This window comes from Lissotriton vulgaris, chromosome 5 (assembly GCF_964263255.1).
Source record: "Lissotriton vulgaris chromosome 5, aLisVul1.2, whole genome shotgun sequence".
NCBI classification, from domain to species: Eukaryota; Metazoa; Chordata; class Amphibia; order Caudata; family Salamandridae; genus Lissotriton; species Lissotriton vulgaris.
The window spans coordinates 1,679,716,927-1,679,741,735 of NC_141693.1; the positions used below are offsets into that span (position 1 = coordinate 1,679,716,927).

The 24,809-nt window shown below is 46.6% G+C and overlaps 1 protein-coding gene across 1 annotated transcript in view; it reads right to left on the reverse strand.

The window, feature by feature from the left end:
• Positions 1-24,809, reverse strand: part of DCAF7 (DDB1 and CUL4 associated factor 7) — a 144,678-nt gene that overhangs the window by 111,585 nt on the left and 8,284 nt on the right. Inside the window, exon 2 of the mRNA XM_086923819.1 lies at positions 20,041-20,199. Coding sequence (XP_086779945.1) covers positions 20,041-20,199 — 159 coding nt within the window. The remainder of the gene's footprint in view (positions 1-20,040; positions 20,200-24,809) is intronic.

A 24,809-nucleotide genomic window follows, 5' to 3' on the forward strand; every position in this document is an offset into this window, starting at 1 on the left:
CAAATGCCTGATCGAATTTGCAGGGGTCGCCATCTCCTCCTGGGGATTTAGCCCTCGGCAGGCCATCTATCGCCACCTTCACTTCATGAAGCGCCAAAACTGCACCCAGTTCCTCTGCGGCTTCCTTCGAAAGTGCCTGTAGGGTAAGCCCCTAGGGAGGAAGGAGGCCTCAGTAACCGTGGGATCCACGGCATACACCGTCTGCAGATGGGACCGGAGGACCCAAAGGATGCCCGCCTCAGAGTGTACCATTCCTCCTGCGGGGCCTCTCAGGGCCACAATCCTCTCTGGGGCGAACTCACGCCGGAGGATTCAGGCCAATAGCCGGCCCGACTTGTCCCCTTCCCGATAGAGGCGCTGCCGATACTGGCCCAGAGTGTATTTGGCTAGACGATTCAGTATGTCATGTACACACGAGCGGGCTGTCCGTTCCGACTCCTGGCCTAGGTCGTCGGGATCTGGCAAAGTTTGCAGGTGCAGAAGTTCATCCTCTGCGTCACGCAATTCCCAAAGTAGTGTTTCCGGACTCCATAGGTGAGGGCCATACATTCACCTCGTATGATCGCCTTCAGGGCATCCCATTTGGTAGAATAAGTAGTGTCCCCTCCCTCCCAGTTCAAGTCAAGGTAATTTTTGAGGGCAGTCTCCACATGGTCCTTCCCCACCTGGTCCTGTAAGAGGTCTATCGGCATCCTCCAGGTGCGAGGGCGGGAGGGCTGGTTCTCCCACTGGGCAACGCATGTTACTGGAGAGTGATCGGATAAAAAACGGGCCTGATGCGTGACTGTTAGGGAGAGAGAAGCATCCACATTTGCCTCTAGAACCCTGTCCAGTCTGCTGTGTGTGTTATGAGTGGGGGAAAAATACGTAAATAGTTTTTGGAGTCGGGTTACCCAGACGCCACACATCACTGAACCCCAAGTTCTGCATCACCTCTCGAAGTCGCGCTGTCATGCGTGGCTTCGTCCCTGTACGGGGAGGGGACCTATCCAAGACGGGGTCCAACACACAATTAAAATCCCCGAACCATAGCAGTGGGCCCTCCAAGACCGAAACAAGGACCTCCTGCAGGTGCAAAAAGAAGTCAGGGTCGTTTACATTGGGTGCGTATGAGTTTAAAATGGAGAGTTCCCTCACGTCTAGCTTCACCCGCAGGAGCAGGTACCTGCCATTGATATCCACCTCCACATATTGGATGGCGAACGGGACCCCGGAGGCCACCCAAATTAGGACCCCCGAGCATATGTTGAAAATGAGGAGTGAAACACTTGGCCTCACTTGGCCTCGAGACGGTTTGCTTGAGGGTCGCCACCTCCTCCTGAAGTTGGACTATGTCGCCCTCCGCTGCCGTGACCTTATCCGTTACCTTGCGGAGATACGCTCTCAGGAGATTCACGTCAATCGACACTGTCTCTATCTGCCTCTCCAAGGCACTGTGGGATCCCTGGATTGCCTTCAGTATCTCTACCCGGGAGGGCTCACCAGGGCTACCGGGGGCATCCCTCTAGTCATCCGGACCGGTTTGGCGCGTGATGCGCTGTAACAGGAGCCGCTGGGTGGTGTACTGTGTGATGGTGTTCGGCTGCGAAGCTCGGGCCATCCTGTCCTTGCGCATCCTAGGAGTGTGTGGGGCCACCTCCCAAAGAGCCGACCAGGCGCTGCGGCCCACAATCTATCCCAGGGTTCGTAGGGACTCCCTTAGTCCGATCCACCCGTGGATGCCCACTAGCGCAGGTTGCACCACCTCAGTGTCTCATAAGGGGGGCCCATCCCCGGTCTCTTCCCTCACTGACTCCATTGCCTCCCCAACTGGATTAATCTGTGTTCGCATCAGCATGTGCTAGCAAATATAAGCGCAGCGGTTCCCAGACGTCTCTCGGTCTGGACCTGGCGGGCAGTTCCTCCGCATAAACCCCGAGACTATCCCTACAGTACACCAAGTCAGCCAGCCAATCCTTCAGACCCGGACGTCTGCCTTTCCCCCACACCATCGCCACCCTTCTAGCCGCCAAGAGCAGCGCCAACCTCACCAGTCTGCCACTCGCGCCTTTAATGTGTGGGACGCAGCATAGGAGGCACACCAGTGGCGCACAAGGGATATCAACGCCAACCATTTCACTCATGCTACTCACTACTGCCTCCCAGAAGGCAGCCACCCGCCAGTAGTTCCACGCCAGGTGTATAAAATCTGCGTTGTCTTTACTACATCTCTCACACCTTGCCGTGTCTCGTAGGCCATATTTATACAGTCGTGCCGGCGTGTGGTACACTTGATGTAAATACTTGAAGTGGATAATTCTGAGATTACCATTCATACTTAGCGTGCCAGTCAGCCCACAGACATGTCTCCAGTTGGCTTCCGAGATATCTTCGCCAAGACAATCATTCCATTTTACCCAGCTGTCATCCACACTAACTTCTGATTCATCTTTAATCAGCGCATACAATTTTGACAATAGGTGTTTGTTATTAGACACAGTGAGAACCATCTGCAGCGACCTCAGCACTGGAGGCTCATCCAGGAAGGTAGTGTAGTGCTCCCTAGCCGCACCTCTCAGTCGATGGACCGCGAAGCGGAACATGAGTGTCTGATTCACGACATGTCCAAGGTCCCCTTGATTTAGGAAGGTGCCGTCCGGGTAAATGTCTTTGAGGTGAGTGATTCCCGCCTCTCTGAGCACTCTCATTGACGGGCCCTCGCTGGTGACCGATAGTTGTCCATGCCACTCCAGCCTCAAGTCTGGCGCATAAAGCGGTGACTTCCGCGCCAATCACCCTATTCGTTGCCATGCTGAGATTGTTGAGTCTATTGAGTTTATCTCCGATTTACCTCGCGAGCTGTGCGTGACAACGCTATGCAACGGGACCGGAGCCGCATCGCCCTCCTCCACCGCAACATGAGGTGTGAAAGCATGTGGTTTGTACCAGTAATACAGGTATTGAGCCTGTGCGCTCAGATAATAGACATAGAAATCCGGGACCGCAAATTTGCCGCTTTCATATCCCAGTGTGAGTGTGGACCACTAAACTCTAGCTTTCTTACCACCCCAGACCAAACGGAGATGTCCACGCAGCGTCTTAAAGAAGGATAGATTCAGTACTATTGGAATATTCACAAATAAATACAGAAATGGGGCAAGACCACCATTTTGATTAGGGCTTTTCGATCTGCTAACGACAGTGGCAGCAATAACCAACTTTCAATCATGCTCTCAAGGCTTACGCAAGCTTTGCCGTAGTTTTCCCGCACGACTGTCGTCGGATCGCAGTGCACCCAAACTCCCAGGTACTTGACCGGAGTGTCTGACCACACGAGCGGATATTCAAGAACCGGGCAACTGGTCCCTGCCGTGAGTGGGATTATGAATGACTTATCCCAGTTTATCTTGAGTCCAGACAGACATCCAAACTTCACAAGCTCTCGCAGCAGTTGTAGCAGAAATCGAGACGGCTCGCGCACAAACAACACCATATCGTCCGCATTGAGGGAGATCGAGACCGGGCGATGATTAAAATTCAGCGCCGTCTCCCTATGCCTCTGTCGGATCAGGCACGCAAGCGGCTCCAGGACAATCGCAAACAGCATGGGCGAGAGCGGGCAACCCTGCCGGGTGCTTCCAATGTACCTTAACTGTTATCAAGGGGGGTTATGTCCAAAGGGTGTGGCCGGGTAGGACAATTGTAATCATAAGAAGAAAGAAGACCCGGTCACTCGTTTGATGGTTCTGCTCAATTTTTATTTAGGGCAGAATCTTGCACTCAGGTATTTAATCCTTCTGTGCAATCTATAAGTTTTTTTGAATATTGAAGAAAAGTAAGCGCAGTGATTTTTACAATGCTGTGACTGTCCGAAGAGTTACTTACTGTCCTGCACATGGACACATGTATTTACATATATTTACAAACACAATTTACACATTACTTGGAAAAACACAAAAAAACAGAATTTGTACATTTAAATAATATATACAAAACAAGCATTTGAGAAAATTTGAGATTGACAGTACCCTGTCCATATACTTTTCGTCAGGCCACTAAAACCAAATATTTTTACTTTTTCTTGTGGCCTGATAGCGCAAGAGGCTGTTAGTATGATCAATGTTTTATATATTTATCAAAATATGAAAAGAGCCTTATGCGCCAAACAACATTCGGACTTAAGACGAATAAAGGTCAAGAGCCTGTAAGCCGACGCGTTTCTGAGCCTGTCTATGTACTTGGCAGGCTCGTCTTCAGGGCTTTGGGGCTGGGTACCTGTGTAAGTACAAATACAGGGCATAATGAGTTTTTTTGACCCTCTTTGATGCGTCACCAAAAACTATTCAACTGGCGTTATTATTACCTTTTTGTTGTGCAGTCTCTATTATCAAATCTTCCGATCGATTTCTTTTAGTGGGGACTCTTTAACTTCTAAAATGGAAACAATAACATGGTATGTTCCCAGGCTCTTATTTTTCTACTAGTGATTTCTACTCGATCTTTTTTTAGCACTCACGTGTTTAACAGCCAGGATGTTTTCCAGCAGGTTGTTGGTCTCCGATATGAGCGGTAGTTACTGCTGGCGCTACAAAGTCAACAGGGACATTTTTAGTAATCAAACACTATCCAGTTTATCGCTACGAGCATTTATGCGCTGTGATACTAACAGCCGATCATTAGACACTTACTTTTTAGCGGGCGCGGAGCGCCGTATTTCTTTTTTGTGGAGACGCCACCTCTCGGTGCTCTTTAACACTCGGCGCTGTAGGTTTAAGCGAATGTAATGTTATAGTACTAGATTTTCAATATTGTAGGCATTCATTTTCACAACACAAAGGATGAGACACCTACTTGTACGATGTAAGCGTTGGGTCTATGTCCGAGGGGGCGTTGCTCAACTTCTAGATTGTTTGGGTCGATGCAGTTAACGCTGTGATCTATTGATAAAGCGAAGATTTAGAGTTGCGTTTTGGCAAGTGTTAAACTAATAGGTGTTTGGCGCATATGCTCGTTTTACCTGTCGATAAGTCGCTAGACGCTGCTGTTTACTCCAGAGTTCCTCAGATAGGGGAAGGGCTGAAAAAAACGCGAGGGTTGGGAGTTATTTTATATCACCCAGTGCTTCTGGGACATGTAGTCCTGAAGTTTCAAGATTGATTTTTTTAGGGGTGGTCTGTACCACCTGCGGCCCAGTTATTGATTTTGGCTTTCTGTGTGTTCATTCAGTCCATCATTCACGCAGTCGTATTTCAGAATCAGATATGCCTCCCTTTTTGCTAACATTGCTTCTACACTACCCCCTCTTGCAGGGACTTGGATCTTTGATAATACTGACCACTTTAATTCTCTCTCAGTGTGGCCTAAGTCAATACAATGTTGGACCATTGGGGCATTTAGGACTTTTTGTTTAATCCTGGATCTGTGTTGGGTTAGTCTTTGTGACACTGTTTGTGTGGTTTTCCCTATGTAGAGTTTGTCACAAGGACAGATGATTACATAAACCACATTTTTGCTCTTGCAGTTTGTGAATTCCACGTGGGTCCATTTCACACTATGGTGTTCAAATGTGGTACCTTCAATGGTATTTGTGCACGAGATGCAGTTACCACACTTGTGGTGTCCTTTGACCGGACTTAATTTCCATAAAGTGGGTAAATCGCTTTTTGGTCTCTGAGTGCCCAAATCGGCCCGAATTATTTGTTCCCCTATACTTTTACTCTTTTTAAGGGCAAATAAGGGTTTTGGAAATGGTATGTTCAGGTTTGTCCAATTTGTCTAATAAGTCTACTTTCACTCCCACATCCCAAATGATACCGAAACAAATCTTGGCATTCGAACAGGTCGTTCAGTCATCACTCACGCAGTTAGGAAAACAAAAAAACTACTGTAGGAAGAATATAACAAAAGAACAACAATCAGCCATCAGACAACTCAGTAATGACACAACTATAGTGGTCAAGCCGGCCGACAAGGGGGGCGCCCTAGTCCTGTGGCAAAAAGAAAAATACATTGATGAAGCTAACAGTCAGATAGGCAACACAGAATGGTACAGGAAGCTTACAGAGGACCCAACTGTCTCAATCCAAAATGAAATTCAAGCAAGACTAAAACAGGGATTTGACGATGGAATTGTAGGTCCGAAGAAATACGAATATTTGAGCAAACGAAACCCTCGAACTCCGGTAATTTATTTCTTACCTAAAGTTCATAAAAATCTATCAAATCCACCCGGAAGACCTATTGTCTCCGGGTGCGATTCGATATTGGAACCATTAGCCAAATACGTTGACGTATTCCTAAAACCATTCATGGGTGATGTCAAATCATATATAAAAGATACGACTGACTTCATCACAAAAATAGAAACTACACCATTTGATGACAAAGTTGAGTTAATGGTCACTTTTGACGTTAACTCCTTGTACACACAAATCCCCCAGGAAGAGGGATTAGAAGCTATTGAATTTTTTCTTGAAACCCGGCCTAGACCACACAGAGTTCCAACTCATTTCATCATTGAATTGGCAAGCCTGGCACTTAAGCGTAACTACTTTAGATTCATGGACACCTTCTACATGCAGGTGAAGGGCACCGCCATGGGGTGTCCTTATGCCCCAGAGATGGCGGTGCTCTTCATGGCATTGTATGAAGAGCGTTTCATCTACCATCAAAACCCTTATGGCATACACATCTTAAGATGGTATCGCTATATTGATGACATCTGGTGTCAGTGGAGAGGAACTGAGGAAAAATTAAAAGAGTTCTATGAGTGGCTGAACAATAGACACCCTGATATAAAGTTCAGCATGACTAGCAGTAACACCCGCTTAACTTTTCTTGATGTGGAAGTATTCCATCAGGAAGGAGAATTAGCCACCACCCTTCACCGCAAACAAACTGACAAAAACTCAATTCTACACTACGATAGCTTTCACCCGAAAAGTCTGAAAGCAAACCTACCGTATAGCCAACTATTACGAATCAGACGTAATTGTTCAAGGAAAGAGGACTATATGATACATGCTGAAACGCTTTGTGACCAACTGTCCAAACGGGGGTATCCTAGAAAGATGCTAAAACATGCCACTAAACGCGCATGGTTTACACCAAGGGAAGCGCTGTTAACAAAGAAGGACAAGAAACCGTTAGAACAGCTAGTTTGTGTAACCACGTATGGACCATTAACCAACAAATTCAAGGCCATAGTATTGAAAAATTGGCACTTGTTATCAAACCTGAACATACCATTTCCAAAACCCTTATTTGCCCTTAAAAAGAGTAAAAGTATAGGGGAACAAATAATTCGGGCCGATTTGGGCACTCAGAGACCAAAAAGCGATTTACCCACTTTATGGAAATTAAGTCCGGTCAAAGGACACCACAAGTGTGGTAACTGCATCTCGTGCACAAATACCATTGAAGGTACCACATTTGAACACCATAGTGTGAAATGGACCCACGTGGAATTCACAAACTGCAAGAGCAAAAATGTGGTTTATGTAATCATCTGTCCTTGTGACAAACTCTACATAGGGAAAACCACACAAACAGTGTCACAAAGACTAACCCAACACAGATCCAGGATTAAACAAAAAGTCCTAAATGCCCCAATGGTCCAACATTGTATTGACTTAGGCCACACTGAGAAAGAATTAAAGTGGTCAGTATTATCAAAGATCCAAGTCCCTGCAAGAGGGGGTAGTGTAGAAGCAATGTTAGCAAAAAGGGAGGCATATCTGATTCTGAAATACGACTGCGTGAATGATGGACTGAATGAACACACAGAAAGCCAAAATCCATAACTGGGCCGCAGGTGGTACAGACCACCCCTAAAAAAATCAATCTTGAGACTTCAGGACTACATGTCCCAGAAGCACTGGGTGATATAAAATAACTCCCAACCCTCGCGTTTTTTTCAGCCCTTCCCCTATCTGAGGAACTCTGGAGTAAACAGCAGCGTCTAGCGACTTATCGACAGGTAAAACGAGCATATGCGCCAAACACCTATTAGTTTAACACTTGCCAAAACGCAACTCTAAATCTTCGCTTTATCAATAGATCACAGCGTTAACTGCATCGACCCAAACAATCTAGAAGTTGAGCAACGCCCCCTCGGACATAGACCCAACGCTTACATCGTACAAGTAGGTGTCTCATCCTTTGTGTTGTGAAAATGAATGCCTACAATATTGAAAATCTAGTACTATAACATTACATTCGCTTAAACTTACAGCGCCGAGTGTTAAAGAGCACCGAGAGGTGGCGTCTCCACAAAAAAGAAATACGGCGCTCCGCGCCCGCTAAAAAGTAAGTGTCTAATGATCGGCTGTTAGTATCACAGCGCATAAATGCTCGTAGCGATAAACTGGATAGTGTTTGATTACTAAAAACGTCCCTGTTGACTTTGTAGCGCCAGCAGTAACTACCGCTCATATCGGAGACCAACAACCTGCTGGAAAACATCCTGGCTGTTAAACACGTGAGTGCTAAAAAAAGATCGAGTAGAAATCACTAGTAGAAAAATAAGAGCCTGGGAACGTACCATGTTATTGTTTCCATTTTAGAAGTTAAAGAGTCCCCACTAAAAGAAATCGATCGGAAGATTTGATAATAGAGACTGCACAACAAAAAGGTAATAATAACGCCAGTTGAATAGTTTTTGGTGACGCATCAAAGAGGGTCAAAAAAACTCAGTATGCCCTATATTTGTACTTACACAGGTACCCAGCCCCAAAGCCCTGAAGACGAGCCTGCCAAGTACATAGACAGGCTCAGAAACGCGTCGGCTTACAGGCTCTTGACCTTTATTCGTCTTAAGTCCGAATGTTGTTTGGCGCATAAGGCTCTTTTCATGTTTTGATAAATATATAAAACATTGATCATACTAACAGCCTCTTGCGCTATCAGGCCACAAGAAAAAGTAAAAATATTCGGTTTTAGTGGCCTGACGAAAAGTATATGGACAGGGTACTGTCAATCTCAAATTTTCTCAAATGCTTGTTTTGTATATATTATTTAAATGTACAAATTCTGTTTTTTTGTGTTTTTCCAAGTAATGTGTAAATTGTGTTTGTAAATATATGTAAATACATGTGTCCATGTGCAGGACAGTAAGTAACTCTTCAGACAGTCACAGCATTGTAAAAATCACTGCACTTACTTTTCTTCAATATTCAAAAAAACTTATAGATTGCACAGAAGGATTAAATACCTGAGTGCAAGATTCTGCCCTAAATAAAAATTGAGCAGAACCATCAAACGAGTGACCGGGTCTTCTTTCTCCCAATGTACCTTAAAGCACAAGGACACTCCAGCGGCATATTCTGTTTTGCAATTGAGTTTTTTTGTTGATATATATATATATATTTTTTTTTTTATTTGCACAGGATGTATTGCCAACGGCCACAAAGATAGCTCAAAATATAGATGGATTTACAACATTTGGGAAGAGCACCTGCTTTTTAAATGCTGGATATATAGATTTAAACAACTGTCTTAAAAGTCGCTTGGCTTTAAAATGGCATCAAGAGTACTTTCCCCACAGATTAACAACGTGCCCAATTCTAAAATAGTGGCTGCCCCGAAGTCCTATCTATGTAGGACCCAAAGATTGTGGCCGCATGGAACGTGTAGACGTGCATCACAGGAAACGTTTTCCTCAAAATTAAAGGAGATCCTCTGGTGCAAGCCATAGATAAAGCGGTGCTACCACAAAGAATTACTGGCCCCAGGGTCAGAGAGGCAGCTGCAGCGTGGTTTGGCAAACACACAGCAGCAGCACAAAAGCCAGTGGTCGCAGCAGGACGCGGGCTGGTTTCCTGCTCGTCAACACTACAATAAAGAAGATTTATTTTTTAAGTTTTCTATAGCGCGAACATGATGACCAAGGGTATCGGAGAGCGTTTCAGTTTATACATCAAGAAGGATACAAGAGGTAAAAACAGAACAACCAAACAAAAAACAAAATTAACATTCTTGTAGAGTTGGGCGCCCTAGGGAACTTAGGAAGCTAGGACTAAAACAGAGGATTCTTCATCCGTATGGTTTGCTTCCTTGAAAAGGCAGTGGAGGGATTTACAATATAGCAAGCAAGGGAATAGGGGTGTCATGGCACAATACAGTATAACATTTGTAAACGGAAGAAGCAGTGGTCACAAAGGACCAATAGGTCCACAAAACAGAGTTTGTAGACTCAAACTAGCGAGGGTGTTCTCTAGCTCCTTGGAAGCTACCTTTCTATGGAAAAAATCTCTTCATCAGTAACAATTTAACTTCCTTTTTGAAAAGGACAGTAAAGGGATCAACCTGACCTCAGGGGGCAAGGACTTCCATATCCTCGGGTGATAACAGAGTAGGCTCGATTGTAGGGTCTTAATTGAATTTTTGTGGTTTAAGCAGTAAAGTGCTGGCACTTCTAGAGGCTCTCGAACCACCTGAGAGCTCCAGTTGTTGAGCGAGGTACATTGAGGTATTGAAATGAATGGCTTTATGTGCCATATATGCAATTTTTAGTTCTATCCATGCTTCATATGGGAGCCAGTTCAGGGATATCAGATCTAGCGAGACATGATTGTATCTTTTAGCGCCTGTTAAAAGCATTGCAGAATAATTGAGGGCACCCCTGAGCGCAGCAGTCTTCGATCTTAGAAGGAAGCATAGGGTTGCGCTACCATAATCCAACTTTGAGATCACCAAGGCTTGCACCGCAACCCTTAAGTCAAGTAAAGTGGGAGAAAATGTTTTATTTTCCTTAAGATGCGGAGTTGCGAGTTCGCTCCTTTAGTGATAGTACTAATGTGCTTCTTCATGTTCAGACTTGTCTAGCATTATTCCCAAAGAGATTGCAGAATCAATGACGTGTTGCGTACAATTAAGTGCTATTAGCCGATTCATCCATTGCTCTAGGACTGGCGATTGCTTGGGTGGTGCAATTAAGAGAATTCCGTTTTAAGGGTCTTTAACTTCACATGGTTATGTGTCAAACAGCTTTGTGTTTTCAGTAAGACTGAGTTGAGGGACCTGATGTGCTCAGGAGAGGAGATCTTCAGGTACAGTTGGGTATCATCTGCGCACATGTGATAGTGAATGCTGGATGATGTCAGAATTTCCGTTAAAGGCTCCATGAACAGGTTGAAGAGAGTGGGTGAGTGCAGATCTCTGTGGAACCCCCAGCGTGACCGGAGAAGGATGAGATAAGGACTCGCAAGATAAGATGACCACTCGTTGGGAGCTTAAGACTATATTAAAGTCCCCATTAGGCGACCAACGGTTCCTTATTTATTTGAATAGCGCTAGTAAGACCCAGAGGTATCATAGCGCTTTAGATGAGGAAGGACATTGTTTCAGAATACCCCAATTCCAACTGCAACTCCATAGGCATTCCGTGAATGACTGATTTCATGGAGTTCCAGGCACAACAGGTACCCTCCTCCCTGTCTAGCATGACCATTGCTATGAGGTCCCCAGCAGGCAGTCACCTCTCTTTATTTGAAAACCAGATTGAGTTAGCATGTCCCCCCTAGCCCACCATGTTCTGATCGCTTCAGTCAACGATAATAGCCCCCAGGAATCAGTCCAGACAACGCCGCCGCTCTCAATGACATCAGTGCCAGTTTGAAGAGGTAGCAGGCTCTTCCACTTACTCTCATCGCTGTAAATGATGTGTGAATGACAGGCTGAAAACACCAGAGATAGCTCTTTCAGGCTACCTTTTAAGCACTGGTGAATTACCCTACATTACACCAACCAGCCCCTACACACGTGACTCCACTAACTGCTTGAGGGTGTGCACCCCCCTGAAAATAGCTAAACAGGCCCCAATGGTGGGGCCTTCCAATTCAAAGACATCTGGATTAAGGCATTCAGCAGCAGGTGGTTGAGTGCATGGATGGGCCACATGGCCCTGCCCTTCGACCCAAATTCATATGCCCACACAGAAGGTTGGGCCAAAGACCTATATACGGTGAAGGTTACACAAAAAATAAGGTCTGAAGTACCAATCTCGGTTAACATAACATTTCATCAAAAAGAAACAAAAATTTACTTTAAGTTATGGTTTCCATTTCTCATAAGATTGACAATTTTTTTTAAACAATTCCCTTAAAAAATTGCAGTCAATGTGAATCAAAATTTGCCTAGCATCTTAACGGTAAATTTCAATTCTATTAAGGACACGGAGGCGAGGATTATGCTCATATTCTCTCTTCGCTTTATTTTAACAAATTTTACAGCAGCCAAAAATCAAACTTTCCAGATAAAAAACAAAAACTCCTATGAGTCATCGGGAGATCCACAACATTGTAGTCTTTTTATAGTGTCCATTGTTAGCCATATAGCCCCCTCCGCACTGTCTTTGCCTCCTCTTTCTTCGCGCGAGTTACGCCAAAGCTTCCTCTCACTAATCCCGCTTGGAACCGTTGTTTCCAAAGAAAAATAGGGACAGCGTGAGGAATCATCCCAAAATCCAGCTGAAGGCACAAAGGTCAACATCATGATAAAGAGGAACTGAAATTCACAATGGCAACTGCCGCAGATAAAAAACTACTATTACCAAAACTCTGAACGAATTACTTACCACCATGCGGGGGTGGTGAAGTTCGCCCTAAGGCGCTGCAGGCGGGATAATCCTCACCTCCGTGTCCTTAATAGCATTGAAACGATGCTAGGCAAATTTCAATTCTATGTCCGGACCGGAGGCTCAGATTATGCTAGTTTAAAGTTTACTTACCACTATCTGAGCCATATCTAATACCGGCTTAAAGTAAAATCTTTTGAAGGTTGAGTCAGAGGACCAATCTGCCGCACGCATCAAGTCAAGTCCTTCAGATGGGGGCCCCCCACCCCCAAGGAAAAAGCTTTTGAGGCCATGGTCCCCTTGCTGAATGTGCCCCAAACTGGCGCATAAGGTTAGCACACCACGCACGACAGCATCTCTGCTGCGGTCCCGCCCACGTCCTGCTTATTAGTAAGTGCGCCGGGCGGACACGTGCAGCTGTGCGCCAGAGGTAAGCCCGCCTGCGCCTGTCAGACGCCAGGTACCCTGCCAGTTTCAATTTCCACCGTGGCTACCCTGATAGCCGATGGCTATTATACATTATACTAGTCAGGAGCTCCACTCAAACTCTGCGTCTCACCCTCCACAGAGAAACCCCCTATCCTTATAGACCAACACCCGCACAGATCAGGAAGCTTCCCCGCATACTCAGCAATACTTAAAGGCTCATAGCTACATCAATCACAGTAAAAGCGGGCCTTCACTTCACTCACCGACAAACCTAACTTGCCTATACTGCAATGCCCGGTCCCTCTCTAAGCACACACTAGAAATATGGTCGCTACTAGACACTGAAAAGCCAGACCTACTCTTCGTTACAGAAACCTGGCTCCAAGAGTCACCTACACCAGATATCTCCATAGCCCTACCTCAAGACTATAAGATACTGGGAAAAGAGGAGGGGCACTGCAATCATTCATAGGTCATATATTAAACTGCACGTCATTGACTCCCACTTAGAAAACTGGGGCAAAATGTGCATCGCCACCATAAGAACGAGGAGTCATGGAAGGTTGCCCTCATTTATAGGCCCCCAGGTATAAAAACCCACTTTGTCAACAAACTCATGGAGATAATAGCTCTACATGTCCTGGCCTCCGGTAATTTCCTCTTATTAGCGGATTTTAATTATCACGCGGAACAAACCCTAGATCCTCACACCAGAGATCTGATTACTCCTTAGGACTAACATGCTAGCCACCGGCCCTACTCACATTGCAGGCCACTCACTAGATCTATTGTGCACAAACTCCCCGAAAGTAGAGATCAATCAAATACTCCTGGTCCTATGGTCTGCCCATTATGTTATCAAGTTTCACATTTCAGTAATTTTAACACAGCCCCAGACTAGAAAACAAGTAAAACTGAGCAGACCATGGAACAAGAACAACCTGGACTCCTTCACCACTCATTTCACGTTACCAACACTAATAAAGCAGTAGTCGGCCTAGAACGTGCTATCACCTCGACTTTAGACATAATTGCCCCCAAGAAGGCATCTAGACCTCCTAACAATCTTTCCACATGGTTCACCGCAAACCTGGAAAAAATAAAACTCTGTCAGGTCAGCCGAGCGGAAATGGCAACAAACTAAATACTTAATAAACAGACAATATAAAGCAGCACACAGACTCTACATGAACGAGATCGCCGTGGCAAAAAAAAGCCTATCTAAGGAATAGGATAAATCAGGCAGCCAACTCTGAGAGTTATACAAAATAGTTAAAGAATTCACGAATCCCCCTGCCTGTCAGCCTCCACTCACAGAGTCCCAAGATTGGGTCAACTCTGTCATCCTATTTCCATGAGAAAATTAACGATATCCATAAACTTTTCCCCCAATCAACAAACCCTATTCAGACCAGTCTAACGCCTAAAAAGATTAACATGGAACCCTTTCCCCACGCCATAGCCCTTAAAGAATTTTAACCTCTCTCAGAAACAGTAGTAGCATCCACAATGAACAAAATTAAATTTGGATCCCCCGACGATCCAGCCTCCTCTCAAATTTTAGCAAAAATAGCACCTGCCTTGCTTCCTGACCTAACAAAAACCCTTAATCTTTCTCTGTCTCACTCTTCTGTTCCCTTGCACTAGAAGGAGGCCACGATTAGACCAATCTTAAAGAAACCCTCTGCCAACCCTAAACAACTTGCTAATTATCGCCCTATCTCCCTCCTGCCACTGTTTGGAAAGATCATGGGATCCTTGATAAACAAGCAACTAGGCAAAAATCTAGAGACAAACAAACTCCTAGATCCATCCCAATCAGGATTCAGAGCGTTTCATGGTACTGAAACTGCCCTACTTGAGATAATAGATAATATCAGGATGACCCTCGATGCAGGACATCAATACAGAGCCCTAAGTTCTTTAACCTATATGTATCCCCCCTGGCACAAGTAATCAGAGCACACGGTTTTGAAACCATGTCCTATGCTGACGACACTCAGCTACTGATCACCTTAGGCCCAGACCCCAGTGATACCAAACTGAGATTCCAAACGTGCATGGTCTCAATACAGGACTGGATGACCAACAACTATGCTGGTAAAACAGAGATCGTGCTTTTCGGAAAAGCCGACAAATATTGGACAGATGAATGGTGGCCACCGACCCTGGGACCTTGCCCCTCTACCAAGACCTCAGTCAGGAACCTAGGGGCGACAATCGATAATAGGCTGTCCATGACTGAACAGGTCAACAAGATAGTACAGACAAGCTTTTGACTGATGTGCAGTCTGAAGAAAATGTTTTAATGGATCCCCTTTCCGTCCCGCATGCCCTTAGTGCAAGGCCTAATTATAAGCCGTATGGATTATGGAAATGCTCTGCTGGCCTCCATAAATGAGAATCTCTTGGCAAAACTTCAGGTGCTGCAAAATACTGCGGCCAGAATGGTGCTTGATCTTCCTCCCCACACCCCCTCTGTGCCCAGCCTCAGAACTCTGCACTGGCTCCCTATAAAGAAACGCATAAAATTTAAGTTATGCTGCCTAGTCCATAGAACCATCAGGACAAGGACCAACATATACAAAAATAAAATACAAAAACCACTGTCCGGTCAGAACTCTCAGATCCTCCAGCATGCTGCTTCCAACTAGTTCCAAAGTTTGCACAGTTAGAAACGGCGTCGGGGACTTCTCCAAAATAGCCCCTGAAACATGGAACGCCCCGGCCCAACACATTAGGACTGAACCCAACCACTTGAAATTCCAAAGAAACCTAAAAACCTGGCTTTTATAATCGTCTGACTACTGTCCCAGCTTTTGAGGATCTGCCAGCGCTCCAAGACCTACGGGTGATTTATGCGCTATATAAATACTAATTGTGTCGATGCCCGCTTCTCGCATGACCCAACGCACCCACCTGGCAATGGTGGGGGGGGGGGGGGAGCCTTGTGGGGCTTCTTTAGGGCAAAGAGCAATAGGCGTTCGCACGGAGGACAAAATTATTGAGTCATTTCTAAATTTGCCTTGAGGCAGCCCTTGACACACAGCTTCGGCACGTCCGGGAAAGCCGGATATGAAATAGTGCGAGTGAGGATTTACTGCAACGTCCCACCGTGAAAACCACCCCTTCTGAGGAGAACACCCTTGCTGAGATATCCAAGGCTCGCACATCAGAAACTCTCATGCAGGAGACCAAACATAATAGCATCGCCGGCTTAGCCGATAGCTCTTTCACTGAAAGGTAACGGTACTGCTGCCAGGACAGAAAAAGATACAGGACCAGATTAACTTCATATAAAACAGAATAGTGCGGTTCCAGAGGCCAGAAGAGGTGAATGCCTTGCAACAACCTGCATACAAAAGGGTGTTCACCCACCCGAAATCCCTCCAATGGGGCATGGCCCGAGGAAATCACCGATCGAATCGTATTGATTGAATGGTACGCCAAGCCGTTTATAGCCAGATCAGCCAAGTTCAAAATTTGAACCTCCAAAATGTTGTCCATTTTTAGAAGGACACATGACTGAACCGTGTCCTTGGTCCAACACTTGATGGCGAAGGCCCCCGCCAGGATCTTCAGACAGTGGATATGAACAGCTTATTCGTCTAATGATCAGACTCCGCCAGTGAAGAATTCCCCGCAACGGGCGCCCCAACCTGTCCTGCTGGTGTCTGACTATGATCAGGTCTGAGGCAGAGTGAAAATTGCCCGGCCGTTCCATGTCTCCATGTGGGCCAGCCACCACTCCATCTTCTCCCTTACTTTCGCATTGAGCGGCACTGACTAGAGTAAGACAGACCCTTCCGAAGATGGTAAACCTTCAAATCGCTGGAGGGCACGATAGTGCAGGGGCCCCGGAAAAATCGCCTGGATTGAAGAGGAGTGAAGCCCACCAGCCTGGCGTTTTGTCTGAGCGGCGTGCGCTGTTTGGCCATCGTCTGTTGCAGCTCATGGCAGACCTTGGCCATTTTCCACGACGGGAGACCCAAGGAAGATTGGACCGAGTCCTTGACAAACCCGAGAAAGGTTACTCTTTGTGACGAAACGAGAACCGAATTGGGCTCGTTGATGATGAAACCCAGTCCCTGGAGAAGGTTCACTGCTAGCTGAAGCTGCGTTGTCAAGATCTTGGGGTACTGCGCCATAAGGAGGATATCGTCTAAATAGAAGACCATGTGAATATCTTGCGCTCTGAGGAACTCCACAGCCGGGTGGAGCACTTCGGTAAAGCAACAAGATGCTCAGCAAAAGACAGGAAGGGAGGTAATCTCGTAGATCTGGGCTTTCCATCGGAACTGTAGAAACAGTCGATGCGGGGGATGTATCGGGACCACCAGATAAGTGTCTTTCAGATCCAGGCACACCATCAATCCGAAAGAAGTAGGACATCCCTAAGAAGATGGATCCTCTCCATCTTGAAGTGGCGGTACACCAATCATCCGTTGAACTCCCGGAGATTGATAACCGACCGACGGACTTGTCCACTAGAAATATATTGCTCAAAAACCTGTTGCGATGCAGGACCAACTGACAAATTGCTCCCTTGCGCTCTTCGTCTATATGGTCCGCATCGTGAGTTGTGAAGTAAATAGGCCGAGGGTGTAACTGCTGACGAGGGTGGTCATAGAAGTCGATGTGTACGGTTTGTAAGACCCATGCATCAGAGGTAATAGAAAGCCATGCGTTCATAAAGCCTGGCAACCGACCCCTGATCAGAACGTACCACACTAACAGTTTGAATTTCCGCCTACGGCATTGTTCTTGAAGCCTCCACAGCCCCTAAAGCGTTGGCCCCTGGTGGGGTAGAAATTGGTGTAGTTGGCGCTGGGATTACATTGTCCGCAACCAGAGCCTTGTCCCCCTTCTGGGGCTTTTTAAATCCCCGGAAGCCAAGCGGCCCCTGCCTTGGCAGGCCCCAAGGAAAACCTGCAGGTTAAAAACGCGTTTGATATTAGACTGCACTTTATCTAGGCATGTAAAGGTCGCTACAAATTTTCCAATTTCCGTCACAAAGGAGTCCTCGAAAAGGCCCCCCTGTGCCACTGCCCCCTCCTACGAGAAGGCCACATCCCCAATCTTGGGGTCCAGCTTGATCAAAAGGGAACGCCGGCGTATCGTTGACAAGGCATAGTTGGCGTTACCCATGAATATGATGGCCCTCTGAGCCCAGTTAGAAAGCACTACGGGTGATATAATGGAACCTGAAACTTTTGCCTCTTCCGCCATGTCCAAAATCTTGGTCATGGGACCGATGGCGTCAAGAAGTTTATGTTGACAAGAATGCCAAGATTTGTCGATCCCTTTGCGTGGATCTTTCATAAATTTGGCTAAAATAGTGGCCATTTTTTAGTCTAGCTCCGGGGGCCTCCTTCTCCAGGGGCTTGCGAAGGCGGCCTGCGACGAACTTAGTCACTTTGTCCCCAGGGGTCCAAGCAGCGTACCGCAGGTGGATGATCTGGTCCGGGTCTAGCATGCCAGAGTTGTCCTCCTGGGTTGAAGTTGAAGCTACCACAGGGCACCAGGGCCGTGATAACCCTTCCCCGTCATCCGAATCCTCCGGGGAGTCCGCGACAGGCTCAGGAGAAGCCGGGCTAGGAGTCTCTGGGGGTTCCGGAGCGGCCAAAGGCACCGCTGGCGCAGTGTTTCCCTTCGCTAAAAACGCCCTCTTAAGACGCGCGAAAGCGTCCCTGGCCACCCCTCAATACATTACTTATTTGCTTGGGGAGGCTTGTCTCCTGCGGGGGGTGGGGTTGTAGGGAGAACGATGCGGGCCTTTGCTATCTTAGCAAACTCTTGGACAATCCTGTCTGAGAGGCGCTGCTCCATAGGTGCCATAACCTCATTAACAACCCTATCAGTAGATGTATCAACAGCATCAAAAAAGTCATTGTCCCACTCCATGTACCCCTGGGACTCTCTTCCTCACAGGAACCATTCTGCAATAACGCTCAATTATGATCCAAAAAATCTACTATTAGGTAGCTGGTGGAAGCCCAGAACTGTTTTTAGGTACACCGGAGGCCTACAACTGGGCTTGAAGAGCCCAGCGCACGGAAAAACCCCTCAGCTGAACTGACAGGGTTCTGCTGCCCAGCCGAGCACGCCCGAGATCACTCTCGATAAAATCTGAACTAAACAAATACCACGTTCATGGGTCACTGCTGGTTTTCCCCCACAATACGGACCAGCAGGAAATTACAGACCCGGAGCTCTGGGCGTAGCTGTGGCAGCGGGGACAAGGCTTGGTCAGCGCGATTCCCGCAGCGCGGTCTACTCGATCTGAAGAGACGCGTGCAGCGGGAGGAAGCGAGACAAAGCAATCCACCTAGCAGGCATACAAAGGTCCGCACCAATAACAGCCTTGGTCGTGTAAGCGCTCCCGCGGCTCAGGGAATCTGTAAAGGAAAAACCAGAAAACTGCTTGGGAACTGGTTTCACTCGACACAGCAATACCATCAATCAAAATACAACTATTAACACCAGAAACACTCCAAAGCACAGTGAATAAGGAAAACATACTTAAATGGCTGCGAAGGAACAAAGAAAGAGGAGATAAAGACAGTGCGAAAGGGCTATATGTCTAACAATGGACACTTTAAAAGGACTACAACGTTGTGAATCTCCAGACGACTCATGGGAGTAGTTTTTTCCCTGAAAAGTTTGATGTTTTGGCTGCTGTAAAATGTGTTAAAATAAAGCGAAAAGAGAATATGATCATAATCTGAGCCTCCGGTCCAGACATAGAATGTATGATTACTTAACAGAAGACAAAACCTCTGAAACTAGCCAGTTAGTTAGCTCAACAAACAATTACTCTTGTCCCTTAGGTACAAGGCTCTACATGTAGCAATATTTATACCAATAAGTAACAGAATTTAACACAACATTAAAGAACAAATATAATTTTGCAAGCGCACATATGTGCATTTTACCCTTTTGTGACTTATCAGATGTCACAATCTTGTACTGGCTCAAATGCTGAAATGCTCCAGAACACTGTTCCAAGAGGAGATCAGCATACTTCTCAGATACCAATATTATTTGACATTACTTACACGCCAAACACGGAGGTAATCTCCACTGGTTGCCAAAAGGTCTGGGTAAACTCCTTTAGTGTCAGGAATCCACATCAGTTTTGTAGTTGGGTATGGATGATCAAAGGTGTTCCTGCAAATAAATTCTGAACTCTCCTCATCAAGTCCAACAAGTTGCACCTGCAGAATAAAGTTGAGCAAAATGTTAGTTTTCTTACCTTCCGGTTAAACATTGCCTCACTGCTAAAGAAATGACAGCTTTTTGGCTTTCTACATCAGTGATCTTACACTATTTCTCTGCATCACTACCGTTTCCCAAAGCAACCTTTTAGGTCTCGGCTATAACGCGCTGAAAGCGTGTTCTCGCCGAGAACTATTGTCGGCGTCTCAGCAGTCTGAGAACGCCGAAGTGAGACAAGACCTGGCCGCGCGCAGCGTTTCCCCATAGGATAACGATGTGCGCGCGGACAGGTCTTGTCTCTACAGCATGCATGCAGAGCGGATCGCGTCGCGCGCCTCTCTGGAATGCAGGGGGAGTCTGCAGAGAGGCACGCGGCGCTGATAATCAGCCATGTTTTTTTTTCCGTGCCGTCTCGGAGCGTGGAATGCAGGCTGGATTCAAATTACAAAGCATGCTGGCAAGACTCGTTTATCTCACTGCGATGGGCACTGTGAAAAACTCACTGCATTCAACCTCAACGCCAGTGCTTAAAGGCTTGTCTCTGTGAGCAATCTTGTGCGCCACAAAGCAAAACCTGCTCTGACTAAAAGATACAAATTAACGGATTTAAACTGTACCATATATCGAAGTTTATTTCTAAAATGCAGCATGCATGATACAGAGAATGTCGATCGCCATCAGCTTCAGAGCAAGAAGCCCATTTCCTAAATGTTACAACAACTAGATCACAGTACCACGCAAGGAGCAGTGATGCTCACTCAACTCGGATCAAGGACCAAAGGCAGCGACCATTGGCTGAGCTCACAGTGGTCTACAACCCTCTCACGTCATCATAATAAACACTTCATCGTCACCATCAAACAGAAGTATATGACATGCTACCCTAGGGCTGGAGAACATAGAGACATTCAGCCAGGACTCAGGCATACACACTACAGATGTAAACACTTCTCCCCTAATCCACACGGGGACAAAGTACAGAAAAATACACGGATTACGTGGACAACACAACAGCTTCGGGTTACACCTTCAAAACAAAACAAAACCAAAAGACTCTGATATAATGTCATTGTAAACTGAATTTATATAGCACTTACTAGCACTAGTAATATCTTCACTCGCCCTCTATGAAAAACAAGGCCACCCACGTTGGCGGCCACAAAGAAGTGTGTGAACTGAAACCTATCTCTGTTGTTTCTGCATTAACTATCTACTGGCCGGTCTGTCCACTTGTTTCTTTTGCTGTTATCTTTCCCTTTTTTTGCTTCCTGGACAACAATAAGATGAAAAGCTCTTACTTTAAAAAACCTTCAAAAGTTCATGTCATTTCTTTATGGTGATGTGCTTTGAACGGAGGGGCACGGGTCGTATATTTAAAAACGAATGCACCAAAAACTACCAGACAAGTGTACACACAGACACCACCTCTGCCATACACACACGGACACCACCACTGCCATGCACCCACGGACACTGCCACGCACACACGGACACCACCACTGCCACGCACACACGGACACCACCACTGCCACGCACACACGGACACCACCACTGCCATGCACACACAGACACCACCACTGCCATGCACACACAGACACCACCACTGCCATGCACACACAGACACCACCACTGCCATGCACACACAGACACCACCACTGCCATGCACACACAGACACCACCACTGCCATGCACACACAGACACCACCACTGCCATGCACACACAGACACCACCACTGCCATGCACACACAGACACCACCACTGCCACGGACACCACCACTGCCACGGACACCACCACTGCCACACACACACACGGACACCACCACTGCCATACACACACGGACACCACCACTGCCATACACACACTGACACCACCACTGCCATGCACACACTGACACCACCACTCCCATGCACACACGGACACCACCACTCCCATGCACACACGGACACCACCACTCCCATGCACACACGGACACCACCACTCCCATGCACACACGGACACCACCACTCCCATGCACACACGGACACCACCACTCCCATGCACACACGGACACCACCACTCCCATGCACACACGGACACCACCACTCCCATGCACACACGGACACCACCACTCCCATGCACACACGGACACCACCACTCCCATGCACACACGGACACCACCACTCCCATGCACACACGGACACCACCACTCCCATGCACACACGGACACCACCACTCCCATGCACACACGGACACCACCACTCCCATGCACACACGGACACCACCACTCCCATGCACACACGGACACCACCACTCCCATGCACACACGGACACCACCACTCCCATGCACACACGGACACCACCACTCCCATGCACACACGGACACCACCACTCCCATGCACACACGGACACCACCACTCCCATGCACACACGGACACCACCACTCCCATGCACACACGGACACCACCACTCCCATGCACACACGGACACCACCACTCCCATGCACACACGGACACCACCACTCCCATGCACACACGGACACCACCACTCCCATGCACACACGGACACCACCACTCCCATGCACACACGGACACCACCACTGCCATGCACACACGGACACCACCACTGCCATGCACACACGGACACCACCCGTGCTTAATTTGTAAAAAACAAAAGTGCCAGGGCTTTCATTTGTAAAAAATTAAGTGAAAGGGCACTCGTCAGGAGGCTACTGTAGTTTGCCATACACATTGCCCCAGCCAACATTGCAAATGCTTTTAACAACACAACTACTAACATCAAACCCCTTACAAGTGTGTTAATCTGGACTATTTCAGGCTGCCAAACCTATAAGAATGCCTTGGTCGGTAAGTAATTTTTATATATATTAAATTAATAATGTACTGTTGTTGTGGTCATCTTTAAATTGGCCAGACAGCACCGCCAGACAGCGCCGCCATGAGGCAGACTGTCACAAGCACCCGTACTGACAATTAAGTGCTGCGTGGAGCACCGGAAACCACTGGCTCAAATTAAGCAGGGTTGGTCTCTAGAAATACCACAGGCACCTCTCACGCATTGTCTGTCTTCCATTCTCTATCCTTTCATACCCTGTATAGTCTACTTTTTTCTTTCCTCGGTTACACTACCTGTCTCTTTCCGTTTTCGGCACTATGTACTTCTTTTCAAAAACATTCTGTGCTGGACTAGTTGCATATTACATCTAACTTGCCCACTCTCAGGCAGTGGAGCCGAATTTCGACGCAGGTACACTTTAGCACCGATTAACCACAACTGACATAATGACCGACACTGCAAGAGTGGAATGGTCCACGACAGTTAATTAAATTCGTAGTTGCCAACATTTGAAAACAAGCATTTGCAATGTAATAGGTCTTGCATTTACGCGACTTTGAGCTATTGGCATAGTAAATGACAATGAGTTTTATTTATGTTTTGGTTTTTAAAACATAAATAAAAGACCTTTTCATTTACAATGTCAAGACCTTAAACTCGCGTTCATTTACAATGCTAATAGCTCTAACTTTTGCAATGCAGAGACCGTTGCATTGTAAATGCTAGTTTAATCTTTCGGTTGCTCCTTGCATGTCCTTAGCCACTCTTTTTCTGTAGGGCAAGGTGAGCATTTCAACCCTCTCACTTGGGTTCAGAAGAGAGACCAAGAAACACAAAGCATAGTTTCCTACCCAGTGTTTTAAAGAAGCAATCAGACCCTGTTAGGTGGAGGACTGAGCACAGGGCACACAGGCATACTGGGACCTAATTATGGTGGCTGGAGCAGTTTGCCTCTGCTGTCCGTCCTACCATGGTGCAGCGTAGTGGGCCAAGTACACACTTTTGCCCTGGACACCCAGGTTAGTTCAGAAGAGATGAAAGTACAGGCTCAGAACTCAAACAACAGACATGTGAACTTAATGTACAGTCTACTGCTGTTCTTTGTAAAACAAAATAGTTAATACCAGAAAAACCGAGACACTACACACAGTAACTGGGGGTTCAGGGTTCTACTAAATAAAACTAGTGAGCTCTAGCCAACTCCTATAATCCCCACACCAAGTACAGTGCTCTAAAATAACTAGTAATTAGTCCACTACTGTGTTTGAGCACAATTTCTGTTGCTATTGCCCCACGCTTCCATGTCTAGGACTCTTTCCTTAAACTCCAGGAATGCAGGAAACCTATTTATGCTATCTGAGCAATCTATACTCCATCATCTCTCGTGTCATAGAAAGTGAGTGCAATCAAAATGGGTGCTGGGATACTCGCCGCTATTTCCACACACACTTAACAGGCACAAAGGATGACAGTGGAAGGGTCCGGGTATAAGTGGAACTTTATACAAGTAAGACCAGTTCAGTAGCCACTACACTCCATCTTAAATATGTACAAATACCAGTGAGCTGCCACCACCACTTTAGATCAACAATCCAGGAAATGAACAGTAGCCCCATTTCAAGAAAGAAGTCATGCTTGGTGCCCACCTCCAGGTTACTGAACAAGAGCCACTTAGATGGACTAAGACTCACAAGTGAAATAGGGAAACCTTCTGTCCATCATGCAATCATGGTCCATTTTGTCCAAACAATTCAGCCCTACCTAACGCTTGAAAT